General features: G+C 39.3%; 2 protein-coding genes across 2 annotated transcripts; both read left to right on the top strand.

The window, feature by feature from the left end:
- The first annotated feature begins 3,880 nt into the window (after positions 1 to 3,880).
- LOC117519762 (kelch-like protein 4) lies at positions 3,881 to 5,268 on the top strand. The gene has a single exon (XM_034181011.1). It carries the CDS (start codon positions 4,454 to 4,456, stop codon positions 4,910 to 4,912), a length of 459 nt encoding a protein of 152 aa, XP_034036902.1. The 5' UTR covers positions 3,881 to 4,453; the 3' UTR covers positions 4,913 to 5,268.
- A 5,262-nt stretch (positions 5,269 to 10,530) lies between these two features.
- LOC117519760 (neuroblast differentiation-associated protein AHNAK-like) lies at positions 10,531 to 16,925 on the top strand. Its single transcript, XM_034181010.1, is given in 2 exon segments — positions 10,531 to 11,260; positions 13,138 to 16,925. Coding segments are annotated over 2 exon segments (2,670 nt in total). The 5' UTR covers positions 10,531 to 10,624; the 3' UTR covers positions 15,172 to 16,925.
- Positions 16,926 to 18,279: the final 1,354 nt, after the last annotated feature.

Below are 18,279 nucleotides of genomic sequence, written 5' to 3'. Positions count from 1 at the left end.
TGAGGAAAATGGGACGTTCAAGACATTGTTCAGAAGAACAGCGTAGTTTGATTAAAAAGTTGATTGGAGAGGGGAAAACTTATATGCAGGTGCAAAAAATTATAGGCTGTTCATCTACAATGATCTCCAATCCTTTAAAATGGACAAAAAACCAGAGATGCGTGGAACAAAACGGAAAACAACCATCATAATGGATAAAAGAATAACCAGAATGGCAAAGGCTCACCCATTGATCAGCTCCAGGATGATCAAAGACAGTCTGGAGATACCTGTAAGTGCTGTGACAGTTAGAAGACGCCTGTGTGAAGCTAATTTATTTGCAAGAATCCCCCACAAAGTCCCTCTGTTAAATAAAAGACATGTGCAGAAGAGGTTACAATTTGCCAAAGAACACATCAACTGGCCTAAAGAGAAATGAAGGAATATTTTGTGGACTGATGAGAGTAAAATTGTTCTTTTTGGGTCCAAGGGCCGCAGACAGTTTGTGAGACGACCCCCAAACTCTGAATTCAAGTCACAGTTCACAGTGAAGACAGTGAAGCATGGTGGTGCAAGCATCATGATATGGGCATGTTTCTCCTACTATGGTGTTGGGCCTATATATACCATACCGCATACCAGGTATCATGGATCAGTTTGGATGTGTCAAAATACTTGAAGAGGTCATGTTGCCTTATGCTGAAGAGGACATGCCCTTGAAATGGGTGTTTCAACAAGACAATGACCCCAAGCACACTAGTAAATGAGCAAAATCATGGTTCCAAACCAACAAAATTAATGCCTCGCAGATGTGAAGAAATCATGAAAAACTGTGGTTATATAACTAAATACTAGTTTAGTGATTCACAGATTGCTAAAAAAGCCGTTTGAACATAATAGTTTTGAGTTTGTAGCGTCAACAGCAGATGCTACTATTATTGTGAACACCCCCTTTTCTACTTTTTTTTACTAATAGCCCAATTTCATAGCCTTAAGAGTGTGCATATCATGAATGCTTGGTCTTGTTGGATTTGTGAGAATCTACTGAATCTACTGGTACCTTGTTTCCCATGTAACAATAAGAAATATACTCAAAACCTGGATTAATCTTTTAATCACATAGCACTACTATTATTCTGAACACTACTGCATGTATTGTTTTATTACTTGGAGTCTTCGTTCATGGTATTCCATTTACCTGCATCTATACCATGTTGTGCTGATGCAGAGCCAGGATCTGTTTTTGTAATGGTGCCATGACTGGGGAAGAGGCAGCTTTTGACCTTGAATCTTTCTTAGCATGGAGTTTTTTCTGCTTGTAATCACAGCGAGCTTTGAAGACTGAAAGAGGACTTTTTACTGCACCGAGAGATTTTCCTCGTGAGATTTTGAAGAGCACACTCCATGGATGTCTGTTTCTCAGTGATACATTTATGCGTGCCTCATATTAGCGTGAATATTAATGATATCCTGATCTGATCAGATTTTTTTAATATCAGATCCTGATCCAAGTCATTTAATATGATTATGTGCCAGTACTGAGTCCCTCTGTGATCCTTGTATTTTTCTTGATATTACACTTGCCCACAGCAGAATGCCAGCACATTAAAGTCAATCCATTGTGCATGCTTAGCACTTTAACAGTTCTGCTGTGCTTTCAGAAAAAAACCCCACCTTCAATCCAAGCTGCTTCTTAAGCTTTGTATTCATTTATAGATTAAAAAAAATGTATATATTAAGTCCTTCAGCTACTCCCTTGTTTAGCACTTGGGGTCGCCACAGCAAATCAAGGTGGACCTGCATGTTGAATTGGCACACGTTTTACACCGGATGCCCTTCCTGACGCAACTCCACATTATATGGAGAAATGTGGCAGGGGTGGGGTTTGAAGCGGGACCTTCCACACTGAAATGAGAGGAACAGTAGTAGCCAATAAACCAGTATTCAAAGTCAAAGTCAAATTTATTTATGTAGCACATTTACAGCAACCAAAGCCACCCACAGTTCTTCACAGATACAAAATAAAAGAGTATAAAAATACAAAAATAGAAAATACAAGATCCAAACACAAATAAATACAATAAAAGTTGGGTCGTCAATAATGACATAAGAGACAACAGCTCAAGCATTTAAATACAATGAGCAGGATTTTAAAATCAATGTGATAGCTGACTGGAAGCTGGTGTAGAGATGAACCAAGGCTCTTCTGTACTGATCAGTATGTCTGGTATTTATATTGTGTATTATATTGCAAACTGTTTTTCTTTTTACTTTCATGTTGATACTCTGTGTGCTTCTACCCTGTGTGCTGCTATACAACGCTGCTGGAACCTCAATTTCCCAGAGGGAGTCTTCCCAAGGGATTAATAAGTTCTATCTAATCTAATCTGAAACCAAGTGCGCTAAACCACTTGGCCACACCTCTGCCACTCTGTGCACAATTGTAGCCTGGTAAACAAGGACATGGAATAATAGTGACTGACACTTTACTTGTTATTCTTTTTTGAAACTTGTAATTCTTTGACTCCTCGCTCCTCTGGCTACACAACCTATACTGCTTTTGTAAACAAGACGAAACACAGACATGACGAGGAGAAACACTTGGTTTATTCTTTGTGGATGTGCCACCAGAAATGACTCATTTAAAGCCATGTGAAATATGTTTTTGAAACTCTCACCAGGGCAGCTGTTACTGCTCCGCACGGCAGACCGAGACTGACGTGCGCGTTGATGATCTGTGTGAGTAAAACCTGATTTTGCTGTGATGGGTGTTAAATTGCTTTTAAAAACGGTGCACCGTGGCTCTCTTGTGAGCCGCAGTAGATTATCTGCTTGGACCCTTTGTGCTGTGATTACAAAGTGAAGCAGAGGGAACAGACACACTCACAGATATATTTAACCCTAACCTTTAAGATTGATGTAATTTTATTACATGACAAATTCCCATTTACTTTTTTTTAGATAGTTTTAATACAAACCTACCAAATAAACCTTACATGATGCATATTCATTACTGTACTAAATCCTATTTATTTGAAGTGCATAATCCTCAGCTTTATGTAATTAGTATTAATAAAATATAATTACTCTAAATCAATAATAATGACAGTATTTATTTAAAATACATAAAGTATATTGTTTGAATTGCATAATAATTTTGTTACCTATGCCATTTATCTTGTATAGGTAACATAATTTTATGCAATTCAAACAATATACTTTATGTATTTTAAATAAATATTGTCATTATTATTGATTTAGAGTAATTATATTTTATTAATACTAAATACATAAAGCTGAGGATTATGCATTTCAAATAAATAGGATTATTACAGTAATAAATATGCATCATGTAAGGTTTATTTGGTAGGTTTGTATTAAAATTATATAAAAAAAGTAAATGGAAATTTCATGTAATAAATTACATAAATCTTAAAAGTTAGGGTTAAATATTTCTGTGAGTGCACTTACTTGGTCACTCAAGTTTAACGGGATTTAATTTGTCTGATACAGATCAAAAAAAAACACCCATGATCGGACCAATTCTGATTGATTTGATCATATTTGGACATCCCAAGTTAATATATTTAATACTGCATTTGTGAGATGGATTAGCATGCATGTGAATCCACATATGTTCATGTGTGACAGCTAATGTTGTACAGGTACTTTATCGTCTGCCTTATTCCCTTCTTTTGAGAGCAAAGATCTACTTTGTTAAGGTGTGACCTCATCCTCCTGGCTCAGTTATACCCCTCCTCTCCTCCTCCCCTCTGTTTTTTGCAGGAAGAGCAGGCATCCTTGTTATCACACACACACACACACACACACACACACACACACACCACACACACACACACACACACCACACACCACACACACCACACACACACACACACACACACACGCATACATGTGAACATTCACATCCTGACAAACACAGATGCACAACAGCAGCAGGCAGGACTGGGCAGGGCTTGGGAAAATTGTCTTATTTTATTTCTAGACTACATGCGCCTGTCTCAGAGAGAGTGCATAGGATATACAAGCATAGAGGGAGAGGGAGAAAGAGGAGAGGAGTAAGGGAGGGAGTGTGGATCATGCATGTGCATTAACTCAGCTCCAGCGGCACAGCAGCAGCAGCAGCAGCACAGGAGAAACAGCAGCACAGGAGAAACAGCAGCAGCACAGGAGGGAAAGAGAAAAAGACTGAGACATACAGAGTTGGAGGGAGGGTAACAGACTCAGACACAGGAACAAAGGCTGCAGAGCACTGCTTTCCAGCGCCACTAAAAGAACAACGGAGGAGTTGGAGCAGGAGGAGGGGGCGGTCATGATAGTAGTGAGACAATAACGGAGGAGAGGAGGCACATTGTAGTCCAGTAAGGACTGAAACCAAGGCTCTTCTCTTCTCTACTCTCCATGTTTTTGGGAATTCAACACTCCATTACCTTTGCTCCAAACCCAGAGGAGGATGTCTTTGTCAGGCAAGAAGGAATTTGATGTGAAGCAGATCCTCAGGCTCCGATGGCGCTGGTTCAGCCATTCATCTCAAGGTTCTGCTGGTAGTATGGGTGGTGGTGTTGGTGGGGTCGGAGGCTACATCCAGCAGGACGGCTTGGACCACAGAGGTCCGCCTGTCCAGGGCCGCCTCAAGAGTCACTCAAGGGATAGAAATGTTGGAGGAGGAGGGATACGGAAGAATAACAGCCCCGTCCACAGCATCCTGGCACCAACATCAGGGCCCACACCTGTCTATGTCAGAACAGGGCATCAGTCATGGCACCAAGAGCAGAACACCATCCAAGCACTCCAGGACAATGAGGAATCCCCAAAGACCAGTTCGACGAGGAAAGAAGACGAACACAGAGTCAAAGAAGTTGTTAAGGACAGCACAGAAGAACCTGTGGAGGCAGAGGTCAAAGACAGGTAGGACAGTCAGGAGGCCTGAAATACCTACAGAGGACAGATTAGTCATACTTGAATAGTGGAAATTTAGTGAGCAGACACTAAGCATGTCTATTTCTGGAGCACATGCCTAAAATATCAAATTCAAATCTGCAAATGAAGGAAGTTTGACACGTAAAGTCAAAATGTTTTGTTGCAAACTGGAAATATCTGATTTAAATGTATTCTAGAAGTTGATGCTTAGGACATATAAAAGGAAAGGTATTAGAGGGCTGATGCATACCCTGTGCGCTCTACACACCACAACATCAATGTACAATGTTGACTATATATGACTTCATCATATGAATTCTGTGTGACTTCATTATGAAGTCAATCATGCCAATCAATCACAAATAGTTTGTTGTTCAATATCTCCTTGGGATCATCCATATAACGTTACTGATTGCTGAGATATAAAAAAGGCGTTTCTCGAACCATGTTTCCCTTGACATTGACATTTGAATAAAGTTCTCCAAAATCTATTCACCTCTTGATGTCTATCCAAGTAAATTTCCCACCAAGATTGAAAGAAATCATCTCATTTTTTAAGTTGTCTTGTCCACACAGATGCATGTGTGCACACTTTAGCACACAAAACAAAACTTGTTTTTGCCACTTGTGGGGGTATTATAATTATTAATTATTAATATTATTTCAGGCCTCTTTTCACTGTTTCTGCAATCATAACACTATGTAAAAATTTTTTATTTTTGTTTTGTTCCTGGGTACACAATGTGTTTTCCTAACCTGTTATGCCTTAAATAAATAGAAAATAGCTGTTATTCCACAGAAACTTTGCTTCTGTGATTAGGACAATGATATTTTGAAATTTGTCTGTTTTCAAGAATATTCTCGATTCACCTTCACTACTACCGAGTAGTCTTCTAGAATATTCTTTAACTGCTAGAAATGTCCAGAATTTCCTAGAAGTTTTCAGAATTATCTAGAAATTTCAAGAAACTTTTAGAACTTTCTAGAAAGTTAAAAAAAAATAAAATCAAAGTTTGTGCTGAATGTAGTCATTTTTCCATAGACTTTAGACATAAGCAGTTGAAATATAACACTTAAAAGCCAGGAACAAAAATTGTGTTACACAGTGTGATTATAGGGAACCGGGTTTTTGGTCCCCACAAAAGTTTTGGTCCCCACACTCGCTGTCAGATTCTGGTTCCCTCAATGTAATAAAGACAAACACACACACACACACACACACACACACACACACACACACACAACACACACACACACACACACACACACACACACACACACACACACACCACACACACACAGAGGAAAACAATAGGTTTTCAGAGACACACAGTGTAATTAAATAAAAACAGACATTTACTGACTTTAAATCATTCAATATTTCCAGTGATATTCTTCATCATTTAACTAAGAAACATTTAAATGATCACTGCAGTTTTCCCTTACAGATTTGTTCAATAACGTGTACGGTCTCCATCAATCAATCAATCAATTTTATTTATATAGCGCCAAATCACAACAAACAGTTGCCCCAATGCGCTTTATATTGTAAGGCAAGGCCATACAATAATTATGTAAAACCCCAACGGTCAAAACGACCCCCTGTGAGCAAGCACTTGGCAACAGTGGGAAGGAAAAAACTTGTTAGGTAGGACAAACCAATAAAACGTCTTTTTAATAATTCAGAGGACTGAAACCCAAGGCTTTATCTGCTTCCTTGTCTGTGATGTGGTCTACACAACGCACACAAGAAGCCTTGTTCACCCGTTTTTTCTGAGTATTTGTTTTAATAATGCATAGTTTTCTGTGGAGTTAAAAGAGGATCCCAGTTCAAAGCGGTTACGTCACAAACCAGGGGCAGAAGGACGGAGGAGGGTGTGCAAACACATGAATTATCGAAACTACCATCAATACCGAAAGTCAAAAGCTGTCGCAGATGTTGGCTGGCACATACTTAAAAGAAAAAAAACTTAGTAACGTTTTTAACACCCTAAGGAAGAAGCTCAGATTTATCAGGTCCATTTCTTTTTAACTCACTCACGCTTTACATAATCCAATACACCTGCCAGGATGTAAATAGGTTAAAAGAGGTGCTGATATGCGCATGCTTTCTGCATGGCACTAAAAACACTCACATTAAAGATGATAACATCAAGACCACTTATCTCCTTTCTAGGCTGATTGATTCCAAATCTCCTAATTGCATGTCTTTGTTCATGCACCTGGCGAACAAATGAAAGGATGAAAGGTAACCTGGCCTTTTGTTTCAAAAGAGCCCATAATACCGAAGGACATCCAAACATATTTTTTTACCCAAAGCCAAAAATGTGTCAGTGAGATATCAACAACTGCCACAGGCTGGAGACATGAATTATTCCACGTTAAGATACAGCTTTGGAATCAACTTGACGGTCCGTTCTTTTCGTTGGCATAATTGGCAGATGTTCATGTTTTTGGGCCCCTATGCGTGCAGCGTTCATGCATAAAAGATGTGACTCACAGTGAAAATGTACAGCTTTCTGGTCCTCCAAGGAACTTTGACTTCATGTTTGACATGCAAACTACAACACAGGCATCATAGTTTGACAATGATGCTGAAATATTAAAATGGTTCTGCTTCACTGGACCATGAAATACACCCTTGACTTAGCTCGATTTATTGTCATATTTGATTGTTATCCATCTATCTGTTTTATACTGACATACCCAGGCCTGTATCAAAGTAGCAGCCAGACAATAAAGAATGTAGTCCAGGAGTCCTTCCTTCTATTCCTTCCTCTTCCAGACTCCCTGGGAGGATTCATAGGGTTCCCAGGTCAACCTCTGCAGCATAGTATGGGTCCGTCGCTGGGTCTACTCTCAGTTGGACATAATCAGAAGGGAGGCATCCAGGAGGAATTTTAATGAAATACTTGAAGTACTTTGATTGGATTGGAGAAGTAGCAGTGGCAGTGTCGTGGAGACTTCGGACAGAGTCCTTGATCACCAGATGCGATTCTAAGAGTTTTCTATGCTCAGCTGTTCAAAAAGATCTCCTTAAAGGTTTGCGTTCATCTTAAATACAGTGAAGAGGGTAATTTCTCCACCTCAAAAGGGTGGTCATTTGTAAATTTAGCAAATTTTCCACCAATAAAAATAGATTTGATTTTTTGGGAAGTATCCAGGTTTGGTGAGATCAGTACCCAAGTCTTGTGAGTTTAACTCTGGGTCATGTAAATTAATTTCTTCTTCTTTCTTCAGCCCTCTGGCAGAGCTTTCTTGGATTCAGTCTTAAAAAAAACAAAAAAACAAAAAAACCCAACCCAAAATCATCATAATTTTCCACTTTTATGTTTAATTCAAATTTCCTTTTTTAAAAATTAAGCAGCTCTTTATTTAAATTGTCACCTTTAATTACAGTTTCTTGTCTTATGGCATTTAAAAACAACAAAACAAAACAGCATACATTTTTCACACAATATGTTTTTGCATAAAACATTTGAATATATCAGGTGTGTTTTTCTCAATGCTATTAACTAGTCTGTGCAAAAAGAATTTATACTTCTTCTAAACAGCTGTTAGATGTTATCAGTAATACACATCATCATCATCTTCTGGCATTTGCATATCATCATAATGTTTGTTGTGCACATCGCTCGTCTTCGGTAAAAAAATAAATTGCACAGTTCTTTCCTTAAGTACAGCTGAGATCAAAAGACATTCCAAATGCTTCTATCCACCATGTTAATCTTTCAGTCAGCTGTCAAACTTTATGACTGGAGGTGTGTGTTGTTGTAAATTGAAGACAATAAATTAAGAGTTTCAGTTCCTTCTAAGCCCGTCTGAAGGAATGTCTGGTTTACTGATGTAGCCAAAACACTTGCAATCTTCCACTTGGGGCAGTAAGTGGCCCCAATCTGAATTATAAATATAATTTCCAGATTTACTTTTAAGATTTCCTGCAGTGTCATAGCTCAGCAGACAGTGTTTTGCAGCATCCCATAATGCCCTGTGCACACAGTACGTATTTCAGATGCAGTAGATTGTTTTTTTATTTTGTTTACATTTTTTTTTAGCAGAAATGGTGCCTCAGAATGTGACATTTGTTCTTTGACTCATTGCAATAATTCACAAATTAAATATCAAGTGCAAGAAAGAAGCTAACGTTCCACAGATTTCCCAGCAATGAACACTAAATTCTAAATTCTGTAATTCTGAGTTGACCCCTTACCTGGCCGCCTATTGAAAATTCAAGTGGCCAGTTGGTTTTCTCAAAAGAGCAATGTCTAACGAGTATTTGTGCCAAATTTGGTGCTTGTATCACCATTTGAAGATTTCTTCTATAAATATTCTGTTATCTGCTGCACTAAAACTGGTGAAACACAATTTGCAGGAATCAGGCAGAAAGACCACTTTGGATTCCCAGCAAGCACTCACGGATTTGCAGTGAACTCACTTTAAACGTACGGTGCATCCGGAAAGTATTCACAGCGCTTCACTTTTCCACATTTTGTTATGTTACAGCCTTATTCCAAAATGGGTGAAATTACTTTTTTCGTCAAATTTGTACACACACTACCCCATAATGACAAATTGAAATTTTTTTAAGATCTTTGCAAATTTATTAAAAATAAATACGCTAAGAAATCACACATATAAGGATTCACAGCTTTTGCCATGAAGCTCAAAATTGTTCTCAGGTGCATCCTGTTCCACTGATCATCCTTGAGATGTTAATACATGTTAATTGCACTGCACCTGGGGTAAATTCAGTTGATTGGACATGATTTAGAAAGACACACTTGTCTACATATCAAGTCCACCACTAGTGCAGAAACCAAGGATGAAGTCAGTTAAATTGTTTGTAAACCCCTGAGACAGGATTGTCTCAAGGCACAAATTTGGGGAAAGGTACAGAAACATTTCTCCTGCTTTGAAGGTCCCAGTGAGCACAGTGGCCTCCATCATCCATAAATGGAAGCAGTTCAGATCCACCAGGACTCTTCCAAGAGCTGGCTGCTTGTCTAAACTGAGCAATCAGGGAGAAGGGCCCTTAGTCAGGGAGGGACCAAGAACCCAATGGTCACTCTGTCAGAGCTCCAATATTCCTCTGTGGAGAGAAGAGAACCTTCCAGAAGGACAACCATCTCTGCAGCAATCCACCAATCAGGCCTTTATGGTAGAGTGGCCAGACGGAAGCCACTCCTTAGTAAAAGGAAAATGGCAGCCCACCTGGAGTTTGTCAAAAGCTACCTGAAGGACTCTCAGACCATCAGAATTTGAAAGGTCCCAAAGTGAAAGGAAATGTTGATTGTGTCTGCTCCAAAGATTGAAGGAGATATAAACTACCTGAGGGTGAAATTGAAGGGCCAGATGTTGACATTTCAAGCCCTGGGGGTGGATTTAAAATGCCCAAAATTAAAATGCCAACAATGAATATTAAAGGTCCAAAAGTGGAGGGAGGTGACGTTGGCTACGATCTTCCTAAAGCCGATGTACACATGAAAGCACCTGATGTTGATATTGAAGGGCCTGAGGGTGGATTTAAAATACCCCACTTCAGTCTGCCATCATTTAATTTTAAAGGTCCAAAATTGGAGGGTCCTGATGTTGATTTCAATCTTCCGAAAGCAATATCCGCATCAAAACACCAGAACTTGATATTAAAGGTCCAGATACTGAGATTGAACATCCTAAAGCTGGTTTTAGTCTCCCTAAAATAAAAATGTCATCAATGTCAGGGCCTGAGGTGGATTTGAATATCAAAGGTGGTCAAATGAAAGCTGATATGGATGTTGATGTGCCAAAACTTGAAGGAGACATTCCAACTGCAAAGGTGGATTTTGAAGGAACAGATGTTGATATTCAAGGCCAGAAAACTGGATTTAAAATGCCTAAATTTAAAATGCCAAAGTTTGGCTTTAAAGGTCCCAAAGTCAAAATGCCTGATGTTGATATTGATAAGCCCAAAGCAGACATCGATATCAAATTGCCTCAAGGTGATATCAAAGGACCAGAGGTTGATATTGAGGGTCCTAGTGGGAAAATCAAAGGATCAAAGTTCAAAATGCCATCTTTGCCAGGGCCAAACGCAAAGATGCCTGATGTGGATTTGACTCTGACAGGTCCCAAAGGAAAAGTTGAAGGTGATGTGTCTGTCCCAAAGCTTAAAGGACACATAAAATCACCAAAGATGGAAGTTGAAGGTCCAGATGTACATAGTTCAGGGCTTGAAGGTGGATTTAAAATGCCAAAGTTTACCCTGCCTAAATTTGGACTTAAAGGCCCAAATGTTGAGTTTCCTGATGTTAATATCACAGTTCCTAAACATGACATTGATATCAAAGGACCTGATGTTGACATTAAATCCCCCGATGTTGTCATTAAAGCACCCGAGGGTGGATTGAGTCTGCCTAAAATCAAAGTACCATCAGTTTCAGGGCCAAAAATTACCAAGCCTGAGGTGGATTTGAATCTTAAAGGTCCACATGTGAAAGGACAAATTGAAATGTCTGTAACAAAGATTGAAGGAGACATACAACCACCGGAGGTTGACATTGAAGGGCCCGATATGAATATTTCAGGCCCAGCAGGTGGATTTAAAATGCCCAAAATCCCAATGCCATCAATTGGTTTTAAAGGCATCAAAGGGGAAGGTCCTGATGTCGGTATCAATCTTCCAAAAGCAGACATTGATTTCAAAGCACCTGAACTTGACATTAAGAGTCCAAAATTTGAGATTGAAGGGCCAGATGGTGGTTTGAAAATGCCAGATATAAAACTGCCAACAGTTAGCATTAAAGGTCCGAAAGTGGAGGGTCCTGATGCTAACATCAAAGTTTCCAAACCTGACATTGATATCAAAGGGCCAGATGTTGACATTGAAGGGCCCGAGGGTGGAATTAGTCTGCCCACAATCAAAATGCCATCAATTCCAGCACCAAACATTAACCTGCCCAAATTTGATTTGAATATGAAAGGTCCCAAAGTGAAAGGAAATGTTGATGTGTCTACTCCAAAGATTGAAGTATCAAACTACCTGAGGGTGAAATTGAAGGGCCAGACATTGACATTTCAAGCCCGGGGGTGGATTTAAAATGCCCAAAAAAAATGCCAACACTGAACATTAAAGGTCCAAAAGTGGAGGGAGGTGACGTTGACTTCGATCTTCCCAAAGCCGATGTGCACATGAAAGCGCCTGATGTTGATATTGAAGGGCCTGAGGGTGGATTTAAAATGCCCCACTTCAGTCTGCCAAAATTTGGCTTGAAAGGTCCCAAAGTCAAAATGCCTGATGTTGATATTGATCGGCCCAAAGCAGACATCGATATCAAACTGCCTCAAGGTGATATCACAGGACCAGAGCTTGCTGATGTACACATGAAAGCACCTGATGTTGATATTGGAGTGCCTGAGGGTAGATTTAAAATGCCAAAAGTCAAAATGCCATCACTTAATTTGAAAGGTCCAAACTTGGAGGGTCCTGATGTTGATTTCAATCTTCCAAAACCAGGCACCCACATCAAATCACCAGAACTTCATATTAAAGGTCCAGATACTGAGATAGAAGGGCCTAAGGGTGGATTTAGTCTCCCTAAAATAAAATTGCCATCAATTTCAGGGCCTGAAGTGGATTTGAATATCAAAGGCGGTCAAATGAAAGGTGATGTGGATGTTAATGTACCCAAAATTGAAGGAGACATTCAACCTCCAAAGGTGGATTTTGACGGACTAGATATTGATATTCAAGGCCAAAAAACTGGATTTAAAATGCCTAATTTTAAAATGCCAAAGTTTGGCTTTAAAGGTCACAAATAGAACGGCATGATATTGATGTTGATCTTCCCAAACCAGACATCGATATCAAACTGCCTGAAGGTGCAATTGAAGTACCAGAGGTTGATATTGAGGGTCCTAGTGGGGATCAAAGGACCAAAGTTCAAAATGCCATCCTTGCCAGGGCCAAATGTGAAGATGCCTGATGTGGATTTGAATATGACTGGTCCCAAAGGAAAAGCAGAAGTTGATGTATCTGTTCCAAACCTTAAAGGACACGTAAAATCTCCAAAGATGGAAATTGAAGGCCCAGATGTAGGTAGTTCAGGGCTTGAAGGTGGATTTAAAATGCCAAAGTTTACACTGCCTAAATTTGGACTTAAAGGTCCAAATGTCGAGTTTCCTGATGTTAACGTCGCAGTTCCTAAACCTGAAATTGATGTGAAAGGAGCTAATGTTGACATTAAAGCACCTGAAGGTGGATTGAGTCTGCCTAAAATCAAAGTACCATCAGTTTCAGGGCCAACAATAGACAAGTCTGAGGTGGACTTGAATCTAAAAGGTCCTCATGTGAAAGGACAAATGGATGTGCCTGTTCCAAAGATTGAAGGAGACATACAACCATTCGAGATTGACATGGAAGGGCCAGATATGAATATTTCAGGCCCTGCAGGTGGTTTTAAAATGCCCAAAATTACTATGCCATCAACTGGTTTTAAAGGCATGAAAGGGGAAGGTCCTGATGTTGGTATCAATCTTCCAAAAGCAGACATTGATTTCAAAGCACCTGAACTTGACATTAAGAGTCCAAAATTTGAGATTGAAGGGACAGATGGTGGTCTGAAAATGCCAGACATAAAACTGCCAACAGTTAACATTAAAGGTCCAAAAGTGAAGGGTCCTGATGCTAACATCAAAGTTCCCAAACCTGACATTGATATCAAAGGGCCAGATGTTGACATTGAAGGGCCCGAGGGTGGAATTAGTCTGCCTACAATCAAAATGCCATCAATTCCAGCACCAAGCATTACCATGCCCAAATTGAATTTGAATATGAAAGGTCCCAAAGTGAAAGGAAATGTTGATGTGTCTGCTCCAAAGATTGAAGGAGATATAAAACTACCTGAGGGTGAAATTGCAGGGCCAGACATTGACATTTCAAGCTCCGGGGGTGGATTTAAAATGCCCACAATTAAAATGCCAACAATGAATTAAAGGTCCAAAGTGGAGGGAGGTGATGTTGACTTCAGTCTTCCCAAAGCTGATGTCCACATGAAAGCTCCTGATGTTGACATTGAAGGGCCTGATGGTGGATTTAAATTGTCAAAAGTCAAAATGCCATCATTTAATTTGAAAGGTCCAAACGTGGAGGGTCCTGATGTTGATTTCAATCTTCCAAAAGCAGGTGTCCACATCAAAACACCAGAACTTGATATTAAAGGTCCAGACACTGAGATTGAAGGGCCCAAGGGTGGATTTAGTCTTCCTAAAATCAAAATGCCATCAATTTCAGGACCTGAGGTCGATTTGAGTCTCAAAGGTTCCAAAGTGAAAGGAGACTTTGAGGTGTCTGTTCCAAAGATAGAAGGAGACATAAAAGCACCTGAATGTGAAATCACAGGTCCTAAACTGGATCCACTATCTATATCAGGGCCAGCATTCTCAGTGTCAGATGCAAACCTAAAGGGGCTTCATGTCAAAGAGCTTGACATATCCATGCCCACGTTAGAAGGAGATATCAAAAGTCCAAGTGGCAAAATCACAGGACCCTCTCTTACTTTGGTAGGTGTTCCTGAGGACCTTGAAAAATCAGGTGTCACATTTCCCAAAATCAAAGGTCCTAAATTTGGAATTAAGACTCCAGAAGCTGGTCTTAAAGGTAGAGGTGAGATGTCCATTGGAGTCAAAGGTTCCAAAGCAGAAGCTAGTCTCCCGGATACTACAGCTGGTATTGATGCCCATGATATAAATTTAAAGGGAAAGAAAGGTAAATTTAAACTACCTAAAGCCAAAGGAAAGACAGCAAAACCTGATGTTGTTATAAAATCACCTGCAGTAGACGTGGCTCTAGATGACCCTAATATTCATGCAAAAGGAACTAAGGAAAAGAAAACTGTTTTTGGAAAGTTACATTTTCCTGATGTAGAAATTGATATCAAATCACCCAAACTAAAAGGTGATGGCTTTTTCTCAGATGCATTAAAATCTGACACAGATTTTCCATCAGCTAGCCTCAACACTGCCATTGAGGGTTCCGCTACTGACAGTGCAAATGTTACCATCGAACAGCCAGATGTGAAATTTACAACATCCAAAATCAAAATGCCAGATGTAAAGGTGTCTGCTCCTGATATTGATTTAAATGTAAGTGGACAAGGAGAAACACTCGTGACTACTAATGTACAAACAAAAAACGTAAAAGGTAGTGTGGGCATGGGCAAAAGTGGTTCAGGGGTCGTGCATCTCATGGCTTTCAATACCCAGAGGGCACAGTAACATTTCCCAAACTCAAAATACCAAAATTTGGTATTATTTCAGATCATGACGTTGGAGGAGATGTTGGATCAGAACCTGCAATTAGCGGAGACATAAATATTCAAGCTCCATCTGCTAGTTTCGCTGTCCCTTCACAAAATCAATGTTCCCAGTATGGAGCTAAAGAAGAGTGAAGTAAAAGTAAAAGTGAAAAAAACTAAATTATTTGGGAAATCAAAAGTCAAGGGCAGTAGTACAGGTGATCTTCATGGACCAGAGTTAGGAGGAAGTAAAGATGTGAGTGTACATGCTGGAGAATTTAGGAGTGAAAAGTTAGAAACAGAGGGACATTCTGGATTGAGTGTGTCATCTAAAGGCAAATCAGCCTCGCTTGACCTTTTCAAAAAATCACGGCATCGGTCGTCCTCTTTGAGCGATGAGGGAGGGCTGGCTGCTGCTGTCTCTCCAGGTCACTTAGAAGCAGAGGGTGGTGACATTTCTTTAGATCTAGGAGGAGCAAAGGCCAAAGGAAAGAAAGGCAAGTTGAAGTTTGGCACGTTTGGAGGTTTTGGTTCAAAGTCAAAGGGCTCATATGAAGTGACATTTGGTGAGAGTAGTGGAGCAGCTATCGAAGGCAGTGCAGGTGCATCGCTAGCATCGAAAAAATCAAGATTGTCTTCCTCTTCCAGCAGTGACAGTGGGTCCAGAGGTGGTTTTAGATTCCCAAAACTTGAGCTTTCTGTGTCACCAAAAAAATAAAGAATTATGAGGCAAGTTAAACTCTGTCATGTACACCAAACACAGACCATTATGCTAACATATTAAATCAGTCACTGGTCAACTCTTTAACAACTAAGAAGCAGTAGATGCGCTTCTGATTGTAGTTTACTGAAAGCAAAATTCTCAACTAATTACACAGGTGTACATGAGATTGTTTAAAACCCCATCAAAGTGTAAATAAGATTAATTTGTATTGTATTGGTAAATATTTTGTACATAGTCCAGATTTATTGAAAATATACCATGCCATGAAATTTTTCACAAATAGTTTCTCAAGCATTTGTTTTTTTTTCTTTCTTATTTGATTGTTACCTATATGGGCGTTATTGAAGAATAGGTGTGATATATTTGTATCTAGGGGTATGTTGCACAGAAAAGAGTTACAGTAACTGTTTTGAAGGAGAATGTTGTTCATAAAGACAGACACAAATGCTTATTTTTCATGTATGAAATGATTTTAAGGTTTGCTATTATATACAGTGCATATTTACACACACAACATAGAGCTGGCCCTGTATACAATCTTTTCAAGTGTGATGGCAATGTATAGATCTTAATTGCAAAGACAATCAATGTGTTTAGATACTATTAATGCTTATTAAAGTGCTGCAAGTACTTTGTCATTCAGTTAAAGTTCATTCTTTCAATTTATATTGTATTTTATTTACAGTAATTATGCATTTGCTTCCTTTGTTTTTAATCATGTTTTGACTCCTGAGTTCGGTTCTTACCATTTTTTTTTGGTGTTTCTTTTGCCTTTGACTTCACCCTTTGTTAAAAAAAAACATTTTCTCATTTTCTGGTCAAGATTAAAAATGGCATGATTTTATTTGAAAAATGTCATAAATATACAAGATCTTGCTAAACCGATTGAATTAGTTGCCAATAAATTCATTGTTTAAAGAGTTGCATTGTTTTGATGGCTATGAAGCATCAATGGGCCTATTTTGTGTTTCAATCATGCAAAATAAATAAAACAAACTGTTAAACTGTTATGCTTTGTATATCTGTATTTATCAGTGGTATGGATGATGTGTACAAAAGCGTATTGCATTCACTGGATTAAATAAAATTAGGTCCCTGATCTCGTAATTACAAGATCAGGAGACTCCTGATCTTGTAAATACTAGAAAAGATCTAATAAAAAAGCAATGTTTACTGTTTACTGTGTTGGCACTCTGGCAAAACAATAAAGTTCTTATAATTATGAGAAAAGATTGCGTAATTATGAGATCCTGCCTGAGGGATCGGAGGTCACGGGCATTCAATGTTGGTTTTTGGCCTTGCCGCTTACGTGTAGAAAGTTCTCCAGATTCTCTGAATCTTCTGATTATTTATGGACTGTAGATGATGGAATCCTAAATTGCTTGCAATTGAACGTTGAGAAACATTGTTCTTAAACTGCTGGACTATTTTTTCATGCAGTTGTTCACCAAGTAGTGATCCTCGCCCGATCTTTGCTTGTGAATGGCTGAGACTTTTGGGGATACTCCTTTTATATCCAATCATGAGTGTCCTCAGTTTCCAAATGCTTTTTGAGTGTTGTTAGAAGGAAAGGTGATGTAACACAGTGGTAAACATACAGTGGGGTAAAAAGTATTGATTGTGCAAGTTCTCCTACTTAGAAAGATGAGAGAGGTCTGTAGTTTTCATCATAGGTACACTTCAACTATGAGAGACAAAATGAGAAAAAGAATTCCAGGAAATCACATTGTAGGATTTTTAAAGAATTTATTTGGAAATTACGGTGGAAAATAAGTATTTGGTCACCCACAAACAAGCAAGATTTCTGGCTCTCACAGAGCTGTAACTTCTTCTTTAAGAAGCTCTTCTGTCCTCCACCTGTTACCTGTATTAATGCCATCTATTTGAACTTGTTATCTGCATTAAAGACACCTGTCCACAGCCTCAAACAGTCAGACTCCAAACTCAACTATGGCCAAGACCAAAGAGCTGTCAAAGGACACCAGAAACAAAATTGTAGATGTGCACCAAGCTGGGAAGAGTGAATCTACAATAGTCAAGCAGGTAGGTGTGAATAAATCAACTGTGGGAGCAATTGGAAGAAAATGGAAGACGTACAAGACCACTGATAATCTCCCTCGGTCTGGGGCTCCATGCAAGATGTCATCCCGTGGGGTCAAAATGATCATGAGAACGGTGAACAAAAATCCCAGAACTACATGGAGGGAACTGATGAATGACCTGCAGAGAGCTGGGTCCAAAGTAACAAAGGCGACACACTACGCACAGAGGGACTCAAATCCTGCAGTGCCAGGCGTGTCCCCCTGCTTAAGCCAGTACCTGTCCAGGCCTGTCTGAAGTTTGCCAGAGGGCATATGGATGATC

The sequence above is a fragment of the Thalassophryne amazonica genome, chromosome 11 (assembly GCF_902500255.1).
Source record: "Thalassophryne amazonica chromosome 11, fThaAma1.1, whole genome shotgun sequence".
Taxonomy (NCBI): Eukaryota; Metazoa; Chordata; class Actinopteri; order Batrachoidiformes; family Batrachoididae; genus Thalassophryne; species Thalassophryne amazonica.
Note: the sequence above shows the minus strand (reverse complement) of the source record. Positions and strands in the feature narration are given on the sequence as shown.